Source organism: Delphinus delphis, chromosome 5 (genome assembly GCF_949987515.2).
Source record: "Delphinus delphis chromosome 5, mDelDel1.2, whole genome shotgun sequence".
Classification (NCBI taxonomy): Eukaryota; Metazoa; Chordata; class Mammalia; order Artiodactyla; family Delphinidae; genus Delphinus; species Delphinus delphis.
In genome coordinates, this window is record NC_082687.1 from 50,990,418 (window position 1) to 51,009,437 (window position 19,020).

The 19,020-nt window shown below is 38.4% G+C and overlaps 1 protein-coding gene across 8 annotated transcripts in view; it reads right to left on the reverse strand.

Moving 5' to 3' along the window:
• Positions 1-2,127: 2,127 nt before the first annotated feature.
• The window catches only part of RUFY3 (RUN and FYVE domain containing 3), an 84,346-nt gene continuing 67,453 nt past the window's right edge, over positions 2,128-19,020 (reverse strand). For 3 of the 8 annotated variants that reach the window (XM_060012422.1, XM_060012424.1, XM_060012425.1), the window contains 9 exons: positions 18,855-18,938; positions 16,665-16,832; positions 16,058-16,155; positions 11,877-11,996; positions 10,704-10,803; positions 8,782-8,846; positions 6,250-6,277; positions 5,419-5,487; positions 2,128-3,573 (listed from right to left, as the gene is read on the reverse strand). In XM_060012422.1, the coding sequence (XP_059868405.1) occupies positions 3,430-3,573; positions 5,419-5,487; positions 6,250-6,277; positions 8,782-8,846; positions 10,704-10,803; positions 11,877-11,996; positions 16,058-16,155; positions 16,665-16,832; positions 18,855-18,938 (876 nt within the window). In that variant the 3' untranslated portion in view covers positions 2,128-3,429. Of the gene's footprint in view, positions 3,574-5,418; positions 5,488-6,249; positions 6,278-8,781; positions 8,847-10,703; positions 10,804-11,876; positions 11,997-12,039; positions 14,502-16,057; positions 16,156-16,664; positions 16,833-18,854; positions 18,939-19,020 lie in introns of those variants that run through there. The other 5 variants (XM_060012427.1, XM_060012428.1, XM_060012429.1 and 2 more) reach the window with 3 other exon arrangements.

Sequence of the window (19,020 nt, forward strand, 5' to 3'; positions counted from 1 at the left end):
GCTACGTAAATTATTTGGAATTTTTCTGTATAGGAGAGATGACATTTCTTCACCATTTATTTAATCCTTTATATTAATATGGACTCGTAGGTATTTTATACTCTGGGTAATAATCCTATTCTACGTTATTCTGCTCACATTTTTTCAGCTTTACTCATTGGGAGCTTTTAGCTTGTTCCTGTATCCCTTTGAGAATCAGCCATTTCTCCAAGGGGTCCTGGTTCCTTTTATTGGAGAATGATATTAGAAACCAAGGTTTGGTTTCTAATGAAAGATTGGGCATTGGGTGTGCCCAGTGCTACTGGGGTGTCGACTTCCAGACCCTCTCAGCAGATGGGGCTTTATGTCTGTGTACCAGCCATATACACATACATATCTAATTATTTTCTGTATCCGACTGGAAAGCATGGTACTTTAAAAATCGTGGTAAAATATACATAACAAACTTTACCATTTTAATCATTTTTAAGTGTACATTTTTGTGGCATTAAGTACATTCATATTGTGCAAACACCACCACTACCATCCATCACCAGAACTTTTTCATCTTCCCCCAACTGAAACTCTGTATCCATTTCCCCCTTCCCCAAGTCCTTGGTAACCACCATTTTACTTCATCTCTGCCATTCTACTATCTATGAATTTGACTGCTCTAGGCACTTCAAACAAGTGGAAACCTATTTGTCCTATTGTGACTGGCTTATCTCACTTATGTCCTTAAGGTTCATCCATGTTGTAGTATGTGTCAGAATTTCCTTTTTAAGACTGAATACTACTCTCTTATATGTATCTGTCATATTTTGTTTATCCATTCATCAGTCAATGGACACTTGGGTTGCTTCACTTTTTGGCTATTGTGAATAATGCTGCTATGAATGTGGGTGTATGAATAATTGGTTCGAGTCCCTGTTTTCATTTCTGGGTATATACCCAGAAGTGGAATTGCTGTATTAATGGAACTTTTAATTTCTTTACGAACCAACCACGATACTGTTTTCCACAGTGGCTGTAACACTTTACATTGCCACCAACAGTGCACAGGAGTTCCAGTTTCTCCACAAGTTTTTAATTTTGATGAAGCCCAACCTATATTTTCTTATGTTGCCTGTGCTTTTGGTGTCTTATCCAAGAAATTGCTACCAAATCCAATTTCATGAGTCTTTCTCTTCTCTATGTTTTCTGCTGAGTTTTATAGTTCTAGTCCTTATGTTCAGATCTTTGATCCATTTCGAGTTAATTTTGTATATGATGTAAAGGTCCCTTTTAATATTTTTGGCATGTGGATATCCAGTTTTTCCAACATCAGTTTTGAAAATACTTTCCTTTCCTCATTGAATAGTCTTGGCACCCTTGTCAAAAATAATTTGACCATATATGTGGGGGTTTATGTCTATGCTCTCTATTCGATTGGTCACTATGTCTGTCTTTATGCCAGTACCATACTGTTTTGATCACTGTAGCTTTGTAGTAAGTTTTGAAATCAGGAAGTGTGAGAGACATTCAATTTTGTTCTTTTTCAAGATTGTTTTGGCTGTTTAGGCATCCCTTGAGGTTCTACAGGAATGCTTCTATTTCTGCCAAAAATATTGGGATTTTTGATAGCGATTACATTGAATCTGTAGATGGTTTTGGGTAGTATTGGCAATGTTTTGTAGTTTTTGGTGTACAAGTCTTTTACCTGTGTGGTTAAGTTTATTCCTAAGTATGTTATTCTTGGTGATGCTAAATGGTGGAAAGCACAATTTTCAAGGAAGAAAGGCCTAACATTAAGTCGAGGTATTCATGACTTGGTCCCCTTGCTTTTGTGGGCAGCTGCACTAATAACAGATCTCTGGATCTTTGTTTTATTAAAAAAAACAAAAACGAAATGCTATATAGCTTATGTGCATTTCAAAATCAAATCTCAAGTGGTTAATTACTTATTCCTCCTTACATTCCATGTGGCCTCTTTTCAATTTAATTCAAAATTAATTATAAAATAACTTTTGCTAACTCAGGATAATTCCCCACATTATCTGTAGCACTTAGAACAGTGCTGGCACATATATGTGGTAAAAAAATAAGGAGAATGAAGAATCACAAGAAATAAATATTATTTAAAGGGAAAAAAATGACAACAAACGAGGCTAGAATTATTAGGTTTTATTTTTCCCTAGTACTCTTAAAACTCAGCTTCACCAAGTAACAGGTCAGACCTCTGGAATAACAACTCTTTTTCTGGGCTGTAACCCTTTTCAGGAGACAGAATTTATCAAATATCATAGTTCCAGGATGTTTCCACCCCATAATTCTAAGCCACTTACAGAATCATATCTTCTTAGGTCTTAACTGGAATCAAACAATCTAGACACATGTAACATAATCAAAAGAGCATAAACCATTTCTTTTCCTTCCCCTGCTGAATGCACTTCCCTCTTTTTCCCCAAAGGGTTTGTTACTAAGAGATGTTGAAGTATCTTACTTTCCAAGAAACCTGCCTACCAGTTCTGAATCTGAGCCTGGAATAAGGGATCTCTTAATTCACAAAAGAATTTAATAAATATTCTAAGCTAATTATTCTCAGCCAAGACAAATTAAATTTGTTTTACTTTACACCCGACATAGCTTTGCTTCAATACTTCCTACTTGCAAAAGTCAAACCCTATCTTTAAAACCCCTTATAATTTCCATGACTGAGAGGAAAGAGGGAGTGGGGAAGGCGGGCTTGTTGTGTAGTAGGGGATTCTGAAAAGGGCAGATACTTAGTTTTGAAGTCACTAAGTGGAAAAACAGCAAATGTTCTTCCTCCTTATTCCGATAATGAAAACACATGTAGGCCAGAACTAGAAAATTCTGGTCCTAAAACTATAATATATTATAATAGTTTTAAGTACATTCAAAATTTATATTACTCTTTAATTTATTTTCCCTGAGTTTGGGTTCACAGTTTGGTAGAGATACTTTAAAGAAGAGGTAGTTAGTGGGGGTAAAGAAGAAATAATGTTTGTGTCTAGCAGCATCTGGGAAAATATGTTAACATCTGTCATTTCAATCTCAGTTAACAATTCTCTTTTCCTCTTGAATCTGAGAATGTAACAGAGGGATGATCGTTTTCCTTTTTATTCTTATCCGCCAAGGACCCTCTCTCCTATAACATCCACCCCAGTAGTAGTATCACTATTCATAAAAATGAACAGCCCTTCCAAATGCTCCAAAGTGGGGTTGTTTAGATTTAGCAGAGAGAGGCTCAACTGAGTAACTTTTATTCATACAGTCATTAGAGAAAATGAGCAAAATTCCAGTACTGCCAACCACTGCCTTTTCTCCCTGGACCTGGCTTATTTAAATCATTCCTGTCAATTCTTGAGTTGATTCTAAAGTCTGGGCTCTAGGGGATCCTGACATCTAACACAGGTAGAGACATTTTGGTCCAGATCTCAGACTCCAGTCTTACAATGGGCTGCTGGAATATTGTTTCATCAGATGCTCATGACAGGGATTGCAAACTCGCTCAGGCTTGATACTTGAAGGAAGAGGCAGTTCGTTTGTTGAGCAGGCATTACAGAAGGTTCCTCTGCAGTTCTTACACGCATTCTACAAGGAGAGGGGGAGATCAAGTGGGTAACAGAAGAGCAGGGCATAAGGATGCATGGGATATAAGAGGCCAAATATGATAGATGCTCAATGCCTAAAAAAATACTGGCTGAATGTGTGCTGTGTGCCACACAGTATCTAACTAAACAATCTGTCTACAAAGAAGCATACAGTCTAGTTCTTAGATTCAAATGAAGAGAAGCATTTCCACAGAATGCAAATGAACAGATACTACAATAATTATTTATCTTTATAATATATACTTTCATTTATATTCACCTTTAGGTGGGCTAATTCTAAAATTAGTTTGCAATTACCCAAGCATACTTCAAATAAGGCAGGCAGTGACCTAGCCATGGGTAGGGTTGGGTAACTGACATAAGATTAAAAACTTTGCTGAGCATGAACTGAAAGTATAATTTCTAATACACTGATGTGCTCAGTGCTTTCCTGTGATGCTCTACAAGCACATCCTTTGGGGTTATCAGTGCAGCAGGAGCACAGCTTCCTGCATCCTTTTTATTGGGAAGTTAGTCTCTTTATTAAGCATTTTGAGTCTTTAGTGGCCAAACTGTGGGACAGCATGTGGGTCATTATGGCAGTGCCACTGGTAAAGCTGTGATATGTTGGTGCACACATAGCTCCAAGGGTCCCTATTTAAAGGCTGTGAAGAATGATTTCCCCCCTAAATAATGCTACTTTTCCCCAAACAATTCATCTTCTTGAGGGTGCAGCAGAGCTAGGGGGGGTCATTTTTATTTGAAAGCCTGGGAGGAATCTTCCTCTGACATATTGCAGTTAGTTTGCATGGCTTAGAAAAGAAAAGCCAGAATTAGATTAGCAGCTTCTTCTGTTTGGGAACACATTTCTCTAACTACAACTTCCAATTCCATAAAGGCAGTTTATCTTTATCTGCTTCTGCTAATTTAAGACTAGGTCATGCTACAATTTTGCTTGTTAAAATTTAGCAGGATCGCAAATGGTGGCACGCAGGTTGTAACCCAGAATTTGGGCACGTTTCCTTCTCTTCTAAGCACTTGTTTCTGACATTCATTTGTCCATAACATTTCTTGAGCATCTACTATGAACTGGGTACCATATTAGGTGCTGGGGGATCCTACTGTGAACAAGGCACAGCTATGGCTGTCAAAGACACTTTACTTTTCCTGCATGCTTCCTTCACCCTGCTGACTCTAGGATAACAAGCTGGGTAGGGGTTTAGGCAGAGACCCTTGAGGATCCAAGGGGAGAACAAGTGATTTGGTGGAGAAAGAGCTCATTTCCCTCTCAGAGGCTGTTTCCCCAAATAATTCAAAGAACCCAACCCCCCACCCCGCCCCAACCTATCTTCTCTGTACTAAGCAGGATGGAGTACTGGAAGGCGTATAGACTTTGGAGCCAGAGTCAGGTTGCATCTGGGCTTTCAGTAACTGGGATAATGCACTTGACACCTCTGAGCCCAAGGTTCTTTATATAATGATGGCACAAGGGACACAAGCTTAACAAGAACAAGGACTTGGGACTCGGTCTACATTTTGTTCATTACTCTTTCTCCGGCACATGGAATAGTACATTCCGCATAGTAGGCACTCAATAAATATTTACTTACAAATTTATGTTTGTTTTAAGTTACTTATATAGTTAATTTGTATTTAATATTTTAATGGGGACTTACTAACATGACTTAATAGGACTGAAAAAAAATAGGTACACACTAAATGCTTGCTCCTTTTGCTTTTCTCCCCACTCTCTGCACTCTATACAGTGAAGTCCCTATCGTGAGAAGCGGCTGGTGGTGCAGTGGGTGTCCCTGTGAAGAACCTGTTCATTTCTCGCCACTGTTACCTTTGTTAGACTGCAGTCTTCCTGGCACAGCTGACACATCTGTGGCTTTTCGGAGGGCAGCGGCTGATCCTAAACCACACAGTGAGCCGGTTAGTTTCCCTTAGCCCCGGAAAGACCAGTATTTTCAGAATATGCATTTTTTAGTTACAAAATTAACATAATCACACTACAGGCTATCTGGAAACTAGAACAAATTACATACAGTCTCACCACCTTATATACAACTCTGATAATCCTATCATTCTCCTTGGTGCTCTTTTAATTTTTATAATAAAGTAACGTGATTTTATCTATATAAAGAAAATTCACGTATATAAATGTAAAAAGCTAAAAAAAGGAAGCCCCATCCCTCTTGTCTTATTCTATCACCAAGAATGGAGGGAGTAGGCATCATTATATCCTAATAGATGACAGCAGTGACTCAGACACAGTAGCATTTATCAGTTTTCTCATGGAGTTGTCATCTACCACTATATTTGTAAATGTTTGGTTATTTCTAAGTGATCAATAAGTATTTTTTCTCTTCATTTTATATAAGGGAAGACTAAGGGAAAGGGAGGTACAGTGAGCTCTCAGGTCCCGTGGTATGTCAAAGAGAATCTCAGATAGGAAGTTAAGAGCTGCTGTTTACTTAGTAAATTGCTCCAAACTGTGCTACTTCCTGTGAGCGTTTCAGCCAAATGCATGTTTGTTCAGGATATTATTAAAAGGATGGGAAGCAGAGGCCTGTATGCATTCATCTACCTCCCTTGCTGCCTTGTGTACAGCTAGGCATGGTCCAGCCAACTATTTAATTTATACAAGGTGTTTTAGGACAGGAGACTCAGTTACCTGTTCATTCACAGGGTGAGACGGCAGCCTACAATGGGAAAGTAGAAACAGTAACTAATAGCAACATATTTCCTTTTTAATCATTTCAGAAGCACACAAAAAGCAATACCATGGTTCTTTTATGTTGCTGAGACCAAAGTAATTATTAATGTTGACCTCCAAAGAGAGGAAATTTTGGTTGTTAAATCTATTACTAGAATATGATCCTACATTATGCTAGTAGCTTCCTGTTTAAAAATAGATTGGAGTTAAATTTTGTTCCCTTTTTACTACCAAGAAAATAGTGGTTATGTTTCCCAACCTGTAAAACGTCAATGGCCAAGGCCATACTTTTAATAGCTTTTTTCCTATCCAATATTATGGAAACCTACCCATTATCATATGTCACGTATTAGTCCCTTCTCCCACGTACCCATTCAGATTGAAATATTGCTTCATGATACCAGCTGAGCTAACCCCGATCTTCCCAACTTGGAACAGAACTTACACAAGAGGAGAAGCAAAGCCTCCTCCTCAGCAAAGCCTCAGCTCTGGGAAAAACGGACCACAGATCTACAATGGTTCCAATTCTCTTTGGTTGAGTGGCAGTGTGACCATCAGTGTTACCAGGTTTTCAGCTGTTCCTTGGACCACAACCCCAGGAAATCTCGGTATGTTTTAGGATTGCAGTTCTGGCCGGGATAGGCCCTGGCAGCAGCTATTATATAGTGCAGAGACAAAGGGCTTAGAAGACATGATAAGGAGAGGCAACTGGGGCCTCTCTGTGGGCCTCAGTTTTCTCACTTGTAAAGTAGGAATGGATGATTAAACTTTTGTAAGGAGATAATGAATGTGACACACTTCTTAAGCTGCAGAGCACAATACAAATATAAGGTAGTACACTTGTCCCTCCCTATATCAGGTTCCGCATCTGTGGTTGGTTAAATCCCCAGATGAGCAACCCACAGATACAGAGAGCCCATTATATTCATTGTACTAGGCCATTTTATGTAAGGGGCTTGAGCATCCATGGATTTTGGTATCTGAAGGGGCTCCTGGCACCCTGGATACCGAGGGACAACTGTATTGTCTTATATTCCCAGGGCCTAAAATCAGAACCTGGCATGTAAGACCCTCTTGAATGTAAATGACTTGATTTTAGTCTGGAACGTGGCTGACTCTGAAAGACCCTTTTGAGCCCTGGTTAATTTTGTGGTCTAATTCCTTCCCATGGCCCATGCTGATCTATAATGTTAGATGGACTGTAGTTTAATAAGGCTGGTCCTAGATCAGACCATGTTCTTTGGGAGTAAACTTAAAGGTACTGGAATCATTCTGGCCTTGGAGGTGAGGAAGAGCAGTTTAGGCTAAGTACCTGCAAAATCAGCCTACTGTTGGACTGTGTGATTTATCTTCCCCAGCAGCTAGTTTTGCTCCAGATGACACCCTATCTCATTCTTAAGGCATTAAAGGCTGGACAGGTACAGCTGCCAAAAATGTATACTGTATAGGTCTCTCAAAATCCCTCTATGGTATCTTTCCTTGATAATAATCTATTTTTGTTGTTGTCATTAATAATAGACTTTAAATTTTAGAGCAGTGTTATGTTCACAGCAAAGCTGAGCAGAAAGGACACAGATTTCTCATATATTCTGTTGGACCTCCCACCCTCCAGCCATTATCAACGTTCCACACCCGAGTGGTACCTGATGTTACAGTCATTGAACCTAAACTGACACATCATAAGTCATAGTTTACCTTAGGGTTCACTCTTGGTGGTGTACGTTCTGTGGGTTTGGACAAATGTATAATGACATGTATCTATCATTATAGTGTCATACAGAGTATTCTCACTGCCCTACAAAATCCGATTCATCCATCCACATCCTCTAAGCCCTGGCAATCACTATCTCCATGTTTTGCCTTTTCCAGAATGTCACATAGTTGGACCTTCTTCATTTAATACAGTGGCAGTATGTAATGTTTTGTTGTTAAAATAATTGTTAAAAGTCAACTTCCTTGGAACGATCCCATGTTCTTCGTTGCGGGGAAATGAGATGAAGAGTTAAGAAAAAGGAATAAAGCAAAACTGTTTTTCTCCTTAAGACAAAAAAAGTGAGGGAAATTAGAGTATTTATTTGAAACATAGCTGCCTTTCACTTAGTACTTAGGTGGAAACAAGTCATGCCCAAGTACATTTAAGAACCTAGGAAATCCTATGGTTTGTGCTTCATTTACTTGTCCTACTGATCCAGTAAAGATTAGATTAGACATAATCCTTTAAGTGATAGTTTGGGGATTAACCAGGGAAGAATCAGAGGACAGCTTGATCACCTTTCTTTCTTTCTTTCTTTCTTCTGGAATGGACTAAATGAGTTTGGTTTAACATCTGGCTTGTTATTTATTCACTCCCCCTTCAAAATGTCTTTCTGAAATATTAATATTACAAGTCAGTGTCTGGTCTGTGTCATTGCCAGTGTATATCAAAAGCTCCCTTTTTCCCACCACCCCAAAATAGCTTTATATCCTAGCTAATACTTCATTAATAAACACCTGTGGCTTTCTTCCAGGGCCTTTTTTAGTTTAACATTTTCCTCTTCAATTTTGTGCTTCTCATCCTGCCAAAAGAAAACAGCCCAATTTATTAATTATTCAGACCGCTAAACAATGATGATGCTGCAGACATTTTCTTCTATATTGTCTTAGCTTGGGTATAAAGCTAAGCAGCTTTTTTTTTTTTTTTTTTGCGGTACGCGGGCCTCTCACTGTCGTGGCCTCTCCCGTTGCAGAGCACAGGCTCCGGACGCGCAGGCTCAGCGGCCATGGCTCACGGGCCCAGCCGCTCCGCGGCATGTGGGATCTTCCCGGACCGGGTCACGAACCCGTGTCCCCTGCATCGGCAGGCGGACTCTCAACCACTGCGCCACCAGGGAAGCCCCTTTTTTTTTTTTTTAATTAGGGAAGGAGTTTAACTTTGGAGATATTTTCCATCATTCTTTGTTCCAAATAGTTTCTTAACAAATGATTCTGATAGGGTTTGCAACAAATGATTTTCAGAGTAGATATTTTCTTTAATGCTTGAGACTCAAATGAAATTCAGAATGTATCGTATTTACTTACAAAGTGGCTTCAAGGTATCAAGTTACTTCTTAGGAAAAAAAAAAAGAAACAAAAACATACACACACACAAACCCCCAGCTGAGCTCTGGACAGCTAGTGAAACCGAGCATGGCCATGTCCAGCAGACTGTGTAATCCTCTAGACGCTCGGTCAAGTATTTGCCTCAGTATCATGACAACTTCTATAGCCTATACGACTCGAGGGGTTTTCTACTCTGAAGGACCAATGGAAAATTCCAAACTGCATTTCTACCAATGCTGCTAAGCCCTGCCTGGGCAGTTTTGGGGGGACAGATTCTTCCTGTGGCACAAACACTGCTGTCTGCCTTGAACTCCTTGCCCATCAGCCTCTAAAAGGAGCATGTACGTTCTCAGACCACTCCTGGAAAGGCTCGCACTGCACGGCGATTCAAGATTGAGAAATCTAAGGCCTCACTGGAAAAACAGGATAAGACAGGCCAAGATTTTAAGTAAATCTCTGTAAGCCCTTATACGTAGATTTTATGTTCACTAAACTAAGATGATAAAGACAGCCTGCTACAGAGAGAATGGTTCTTTGCACATGTTACATTAGAGGTGTAATAAATTTCCATTCACCACTTTTCTACTCTCCAGCAAATTAGCAGCTCACTCTCTAGAAATTTTAAAAAGCTTATAAATTTGTCCTGCTTTGTTATATATAATATTTACAAAGAAGGTATTTTTTTCCCTGTATTTGACAGAAAAAGTATTTCACGCTTTCCTGATTTTATTATTTGAAGAGAGTGGCTTGGTTTCCTGGGTCCCAGAGATGATCGTAATCCAATGTTAGATCTCTCACCACTACAGGTTGCTGGAGGTCTCTTTCCTAACACTGTTGTGTAGAAGCTTCTACTCCTGCTCTTTAAACTCTATATTACCTTCCTTTCCCCGTGCCTAATTCCCTTTTTTTCTAATTTTCCCAAGAGAAGTACCTTGAGTGTACTAAAATTGAAATCTTCATGACTTGAAAAAGGTGTACAGAAGCGAATCCATATTTAAGACAATTCTGTCAAAGGGCAATTCAGGGTTGGGGAGGGATGACTATACCATATTATTAAAAATATTAGATACTAAAATAATCTTACTTAACTGAAAGGAATAAGATGGTCACTGGGAATTATGGTCATTAATCCCCTTTTCCAAATGAATTCAAGTTAGAGTGTCCCAGGGGCAGACTCAGAATCAAGCCTCCATGTGTTTACTCCAGCTCTTGCCTGCCACCTACGTACTCAAGGCCATAGCAATAGGGCATGTGTTCCATAAGAGAAAACTGTCCGGCCCATCAAGGTAGCCTCTAAAAATTAAGTAAATAAACATGGGAATAACAAATATTACCGTTTTGGGTTCTGGCTTCTGGGAACCCTTTCCTGGGATGCTCCTGTTGTTTTGTAACCTTCTTTCTCTTTCCTGTTTTAGTTCTAACTCAAGCTGGTTCCTGGGATAGGTGGGAGAGAAAAACGATGAAAATTTGGATTTCTGTACTCCTAAAGAATGCCAAACCCTTTTCTTAGAGTTCAGTAATTAAATTTTAATACTTGATTAATAAAAAGGATACCAGATATATATGGACAACCAGGTTTTAAAGTACTAAAATACAGTACAATCAAACCAGTAACACTGAAATACATTCAACATGTTTAATCTTCCTTGGATGATTAAGAATGCACTTTCGGATCTCCCAGTGCCTGAGGGTCACGGCTCCGAATAGCAACATTTAATACTAACTCTTAATGAAAAGTTGTGGTCAACTGAAGATTTACTATAATTGAAAGACAGTATTTCTAAATTTTCAGCAAGATACAGTATGAAAGCACTAACTCTGTAGTCCCATTACATATGAATTAGCTGCTCTCTCTTCACAGTTATGTAGTTAATCCCCAGTTACACCCTCAACCACTAGTATCCTTAGTAACTGTGTGCTTTTATATCCAACAGCAAAGTTCTATTTGTTTGAAGTCAGTGCCTTAGGTACAGAGTTGAGTCTCATTTGAGAGATGGTATGGAAGAATGGTTAAGGGCTTGGAGTCAGAGAAATTGGCTTTTAAATTAGTGTTGCTACCTATTAGCTTAACTGTGTGAATTTGGACAATTTAACTCCACTGAGCCTCAATTTCCTCTGAAGGTGGGGGTAATAAGATCACCTACAAATAGGGTCGATGGGAAGATGTTAGGAGAGAATGCATATGAAGTGCTTAGTAAAGTATTTGGCACACAGTAAGAATTCAGGAAATCCTATTATTATTAGTGTTGTGTTGGCTATTAATTCTCTTACTCCATCCTATTTACCTGGGATCTTGGGTTCTAATTTCCTAATTCTTTGATGGCAAAAGATGTTGACGAGATTTTGGGAATGCTTATGTATGTGAAGCTTTCTGAATTCTAATTCTGGAGAAAGGACATGGCAGGACAAAACAGACATGGCTTGATCAGGAGACCGCCCCTCTCTTGCTGTCTGGCCTTAGTACTTCCCATGACCACCCTGGCCGCTAAAGCCAACCCGTTCTTCACCGCTGCCTGGTGAGTTCCTCCACTTCCAGCTGCAGACTGTTGATCTTGTCTCCGAAGTCCTGCTTGAAGAGCCGGTTGTCCAATTCAGCAGACTGGCGGCCTCGCTCAGCCTGGCGCAATCTGGATGTGAGCCATATGAACTTGTGATAAAAAACACAAGCCATGGTGGGGAGGAAGACCAAGTTCAAAACACAAAATAAAACAACCCACGGGCATGAAGAGACAGAGAGAGAAAAATAAACTTTGTAGGATGTGGGAAGAAATTATGGGGGGAGAAAAGATGGAGAAGAAACAAATTCTTTAAAAAAAGCAAGATGAAGGTGAACCAGGCAGAGGAATAGTTGATTTTCCATTTTTTTTTATTCTAGTACTACAGTTTACAGCCATTAGATGATAAACAATAAAACATCACTTTTTAGAAAATCCATATCCAAAGCCAACCTCAAGTACATAGTAATTAAAGTTAAATCCACTTTTTTGTTTTTATTTCCTAATAGGTTTGGTACTTTATATTTCTGTTTTATACTCACTGGAACTTGCAAATGGGCAACTACCTTCTTATATGTGGAACTAGAACATTTTCCTGGTCCCTTCCCTAAACCACAAATTATATTAAATCACTGGACACTATACATCAACCTTTACCCAGGCTTCGGGTTTTTAACATAATGAAAAGCCTTTGGCTATCTCTTTCCTTTTCCATTTCTACCAACTGGTGTGTGACTAAGTGGACAAACAATTCAGCACTGGGCCTGCATAAGATTCCTGACCATATTCTCTGGAAGATTGTGAATGTTTTCTTCCAAATATCCTATAACTTTGCACCTATAAAGAAGCATGTTCTAAGGTGAAATATCTGGGGCTCTCTGTAATAGAATTTGGGAGCATGCTACTATGCTACTATGTATAGTCTTTAAAATGTTTTATTTTGGTGTTTGAGCACTCCTTCCAAATGCTCATAGAAAAGGCACCTCATCACCACAAAAGGCTGATGAAGGTAAGAAGAGGTGCAAAATTATAAGAGAGAAACTAAGTTCAAAAGTACAGGCTCTTCCATGAAGTTGGTCATATTTTCTTTGACTTGACCTTGGTTCAAGTCTGCAAGGACCTATAAAAACACACATGAAATCTATCTTACTCTCTTAATTCTGTTTTTTTCCAAGAAGACAGTAAAGAATTTAAAGAGCTGGGAGCAAAGGGGTTATCTTTGTCCCCACTTAAGCAGCTGAAATGCTGCAAATCTACTAGAATGAGAAAAAACAGAAAAACAAAAATTTTCCCAAGACTTTTTGAAGGAATAAAGGCTTATGTAACTAACACCTGTTCCCCCCAATCAAAAGTCATTTTTAAAAAAAATCAAAGTATTTATAGGATTATTACAATGTAATGCCTAGGAATGGTCAGATCTGTGGTCACTTAGAAAAAGAAGCCCTGCTGATTATTGTTTATGAATACCTACTGGGAACCTTTATTTTTAGACTAAATAATAATAATGAATATAAGTTTATCATTTGTCTATTTCCTACTCTGAAATGGTTTTCTAATAGATTGTTATTCTCCTAGAAACTTAAGCAAATTCCCATCTGAACAAAAAGTAACAGAAACTCTTAAGTAAACGTTGCCAGCAAGGAACAAGAGGCAGGAAACCATCACTCATGTCTGTGCCTTGTTGTCTTTACTCCGAAAGGAAAAGCAGGATAGATGTGAAAAACGTGTAGCGTATTTTTTTTTTTAATAGAAGAGATGTGCTTTTATTAAAATGGTTCTCTCTGAGCTACCTAAATAGGAAGTGGAATTGCAGGAAAATGGCAGAGGTAGAAGATGACAAATATTAGGAGGGTTTTCCCAAGCTTCCACATTATTATGTTATCATAAGTTACCTAATCACTAACTTTATCTCTATGACTTTAAAGAAATGTAAGGATGCTGTTCCCCGCCCTCACCCTACTGCCCCCCACCAAAGTCACTAAGGCAAAATAGTTGCAAGCAATCTTGGTTACTGAGAGTAGAACTGTAGTGGAATACTAAGTACTTATCCTTGGCTTGGGGATTAAACCTAGATGACAAAAGTGAAAAGGGGTCATGGCCTAAGAGACACAGAACTACTTTAGAAGAGTCCAAGACCATGTGGCAGTCACCTCTAGTTCATTACATCGCAACGGCAGAACAGGCTCAATGACACAGACATCGCACCTAGAAACTGGTATTGTTGGGGACTGGACTGTAAAGGTATCAGTCATATATGTACAGAGCTTCAATTCCCTAGGATGTTTTTTAATGGTGTGTTTATTTATTGGTCAACTCAAGTAATTTCTCAAAGTTTATTTGGTATTTAATTGAGAACTTATACTCAATTTTCTAACTCTGGGGAGAAAATAAAGAAGAAAACACAGCCTATATATATCAAACGTTTTTTTTTTAAAAGTCCAGCAAATTCAATGTTTGGTGACATTTTATATAGAATCAGAGCATAAATGCAATAACTTTCAGATTTCTTCCTTTTACAATTAAGCTGTGGTATCCAACTTGCGAGGTGACCAGCTGTAAAATGCCTAATGATGTTTTGGGATCAGTTTATTTGCTGCACTATTTAAGGTCTTTGCCTGTTTCACCAAATCCTTCTCACTATATTAATACAATACAAATAAAAATGGGAATGAAAGGGGAATGAGAAAATGAATAAATAGGAAAGACAAAAATAGCAAGAGAACAAGTCAGCTTAATAATACTTGAAGAGGTAAGTCATTATTTTAGTTCTGTCTGCTTTAAATGCCAAGCCAAAAATCCACTGAAAAATAATCTGATACATTTCAAAAACACAATTTATGAACACTAAAATTGATTTCTTAAATCATAAACATATAACTGCTATGAGCAAGCACTTAGATAACTTCCGAGATAGACTGATACTTTTTCATTTCAAATCAGCCAAACCAGAGTTTTCAAGCTTATTTATTAATTTGCAATTAACTTTTGATTCAACAGTAATATGCAGTGCTGTTCAGGACCCACCCTGGTCAAGAGCCATCTGAATAAAAGAAGCCATCCATTCACCCTTTCATCCATGCACTTACTAAATGAATGCCTTGGACACTCAAGGCACTGTGACAGATCCAACAAGGGAACTTAAAGGATTAGTTAACTAATGTCAAGGAACTCAGACTCTCATCAGAAGATACGTATATAAAGGTTTATAAGGTAGGACAAAGTCAGAAGTGCTATAAGCAGTATAGATAGGTATGGATATAAGGCTATGGGAATTCCAACTAGTACAAATTCGCAGTTTACTTTTAGCTGGGAAGGAGTGTTAGAGGAAGCTTTGGGTAGGTGGCATTGAAGCCTGAACATAAAAAATGTATCTGAAGAACAAGGAAGTGGGAAGACAAAGGGCATTTCTAATTGGTGAAACTATTAGGCAAGACATGGATGGGGAAAATGGGAGGCATGTCTAGTAAGTAGTTTAGTTTTGCTTAGGTGCAAGAAGGGTGATCAGTGGGTGTTAACAGGTAGCAACACAGGCTGGCAACGCTTAATGACCATGGGTGCCCTGGCTCATTCAATCTTCAAGCCTTAGCCATTTCTCTTGGCAGCTGAGTCATCAGGAAGAACATGGTGGCTTCAGACAGAAAGAGAAAAGAGTAGCATAGGGAGAAGATGTACTCTGGGCAGATTGAATTGTAGGTACTGGTGGGAAGTAACTGGTCAGGGGATGAAAATGCAAGACTGGTCTCCAGATTGAGGACAGAGCGGGAGACCGACAGGTCTAAGAGGTGTGGGCGGGATGTGACAGTAGAAGCTATAGAACTATTCAGGAGAAAGCAGAGAGAAAAAGGAGATGAGGGAGGAGGGAAAGGGGTTACAGTTATTAGAAGGGCCCTCAGTACCCCTCCATCACCTAGCACCAAAGTCTTCAAAGACCTGAGTGATGAACAGTAACAGAATCACAAACAGATTTAAAAGTCCTTTCATCCTTGTAAGTATCCCTCCTCTAACACATGACACTAAAATGGTTTTTAGTGACATCTTTAAAAAACACAAAATTTAACTGGCTTGCTTTCTACTTGCATGCCTGGTGTTAAGCTTGGAGATTCCCACATACTCTCTGCCAAATGCATAGCGCATTCTCTTCACGTCCAGGACTGAACGCCCTAAGTGTTTCACTAAAGAAACAGCACTTTTACCTTTGTTCAAGTTGTTTAATGGTAGCAGCCATCTGATTAGTCTTCTCTTCCAAGCGACTGTTTAGTTCACTTTTCTGTTTTACTCCTAAGTCTGAACTCTGTTATGGAAAAGAATTATGAGTGATGTTTATGTTTGCATATAACATAAAATCCTGAAACAAATCACACATACCTTTTGAACCTAATGGTAAGCGGGAACTAGAGAAATAGAAATGCTCATGTATTTGCGTATCAGTTAATTACCAAGTGTAGAAAAAGCAAGAAGCAACATTTAAGATTAGTATTGTTATATGCAGTTTTGTCTCAAAAATCAACATTGGAAAGTACATCAATTTATCTATATAACTCAGTTGGCAAGTTAGGCTGGAGAGTAGAAATTATTTTATAGGATAAAAAAGACCCTCTTGCCCAGTTACAATGTAAAAAGTGGCCATGACTTTCCAGAACAGCAATACAGGATCCTAGGATAGACCGATTCCTAAAGTGGTTTATTGGTAGCTAGCCTCAAAATGAGATGTGACCCTTTCTTCTTCTATTTAAAGTGTGATTCTAGAGAAGAAGAGGGGCATAGGGAAGCCCTGGGATTTTAGAGAGCCAGTGAGCCTACCTGCAACTTAAAGGCAAGTTCATGCTTAAGAGCCCTGAGATCATCCAGCTGCTGCCGCAGAGACACCAGGGCATCCTGCTTCTCACAGACATCCTTCTCCAGCATCTTCATAGCCAGTTCCATCTCCTGTCTCATGCTGATCTGGATTTCCAGTTCTTTTTCAACATCCTGCCCCGAAAGGAAAACAAATTACTTATTCTCTCTTTCCTCAACTAAGTGCAAATCACAAAATTCCACAGGACAAGGTAGACCAAAACTCTCAGGTATAAAGTCTGGCAAAACAGCTATAAGCTATCATTCAATACAGAGACATTAAAAAAAGAATAATAATTAGGATAATTACAGTACCATTTACTCAATAATTTACGAATCTGAAAAACTCCGTAGGCCAAACATAGTGCTATGTAATATGTCTAAAATACTTGAGTCACTTCATTAGATATTAGAACAGACAATTGATGTCACATCTTATTATAGAAATATATATTAAGTGTTACAGCAGCCAGCACAAAATGAAGCAGTTGGAATTCTCTTCATTTGGAGGCTACTGACATTTTCAAGAGCCCAAGGAACCCAAAAGATACTTTGGGTCCCCAAGGTAACAGCTCAGTTACAGGCAATGGTCAATATGGCTAACTGAGTTTTTAAAAAATTTTTTATTTCATATTGGAGTATAGTTGATTAACAGTGTTGTGTTGGTTTCAGGTGTACAGCAAAGTGATTCAGTTATACGTATACACGTTATCCTTTTTCAAATTCTTCTCCCATTTAGGTTATTACAGAATATTGAGCAGTGTTCCCTGTGCTATACAGTAGGTCCATGTTGGTTATCTATTTTAAATATAGCGGCTAACTGAATTTTTCTATTCATTTATCATGAGATGTATCTTTGTTTCAACCATTATTACTGCAACATTATTTGGATGATCAGGGGTACAAAGACCTGAGGTTCTTCTGCATCCAGGCTGTGCCCAGGGCACATTCAGAACCTTGCCTACTTGCTTGGTTTCTTTCTCTTTTAATGAACATTTATCTTAATGTGGTACGAGAATGTGGAAAATTTTATGTAAAATTTTTTCACTTGCCACTTAACTGAGGCACTCTTCTGTACATGGTTAGCATGAACGAAGACAAATCAGACTGCTTCTTAAAATGCTGACATACATTATTTCTAGGACCTTCCTTATGGAAAGTATTTTGAGATCAAATCCACAAACACATAGAAGGAAAATGATAAATATTTCAAGGATGTTAAATAACAGTGTTAAAGTAACATTATAAAATAACCTGAAATTCTGTTCTACACACTGTTACAACAAACTACAAATCAGATCACCCCTTATTTTTAGGCTTCTCCCTGCTGTTAGAGACATTATTGGAGGGGGATTATTTGGTCGTCATACTATCTAAATTACAGGAAGAGTTAATGTACTAATACCACGGGTGTATTTAATATACTAATATTTGGATAAAATCTATTATAGGAGTATTAGTCCTTATTACACATTCTTTTATATATGTATATATATATTTTTTAATTTCTAAAAATATCTTAAGACTAATACTGATGTACATTTTTGTTTATGTATAAGAACAAGAATAAATTCAGAAATAACAACTAAAAATAAAAGCATACAATTCTAAATTAATGATTCTTAAGGAGAAGAGGAGCTGCCCAATCCAAGGAGACATATCTTTGCCAGGGTGAGGAGGGGAGATAGCATAGTTTAAAAATGTAGGTTCTGCAACTAAGCCCGTGCGCCACAACTACTGAAGCCCATGCACCTAGAGCCTGAGCACCGCCACGAAGAGTAGCCCCTGCTCGCAGCAACTAGAGAAAGCCCACGCACAGCAATGAAGACCCAACACAGCCAAAAATAAATAAGTAAATTAATTAATTAAGAAAAGAAAAAAGTAGGTTCTATATACCTAATGTTTTTGCAACACAAACTATAAAAGCAAAAATAAGTTAAAAATTAAAATAGGTAAAATTCCATTGGCTGTTGAGAATGCTCAGAAAAAGGACTGAGGAAGCACTGTAGGGAATATGGGTTAAAAGAATGAGAAACTATTTCATAGGATCCATAAAATTTGCTAGAACACTACTGATATTCCTTGATCTGTGAGGTAAAACCCCTAGGTAGGGGTTTTAATGTGTTCCTGAACTATTAGGACCTAAGCAAAGTTTACCAGTCGTAGTTGTGTCTCCTCCTTTAAGTGCTTCCTTGCTTCACTCAGTGCTTGCCCTTCTGAAGTTCTGTCTGGCTTAGGGCCCTTGAAAAGATAAATAAAATAGTACATATTTAAGGATTTAAAGAATTTATACAGTTTGTGGACACTAGCACTGCTATTTAGT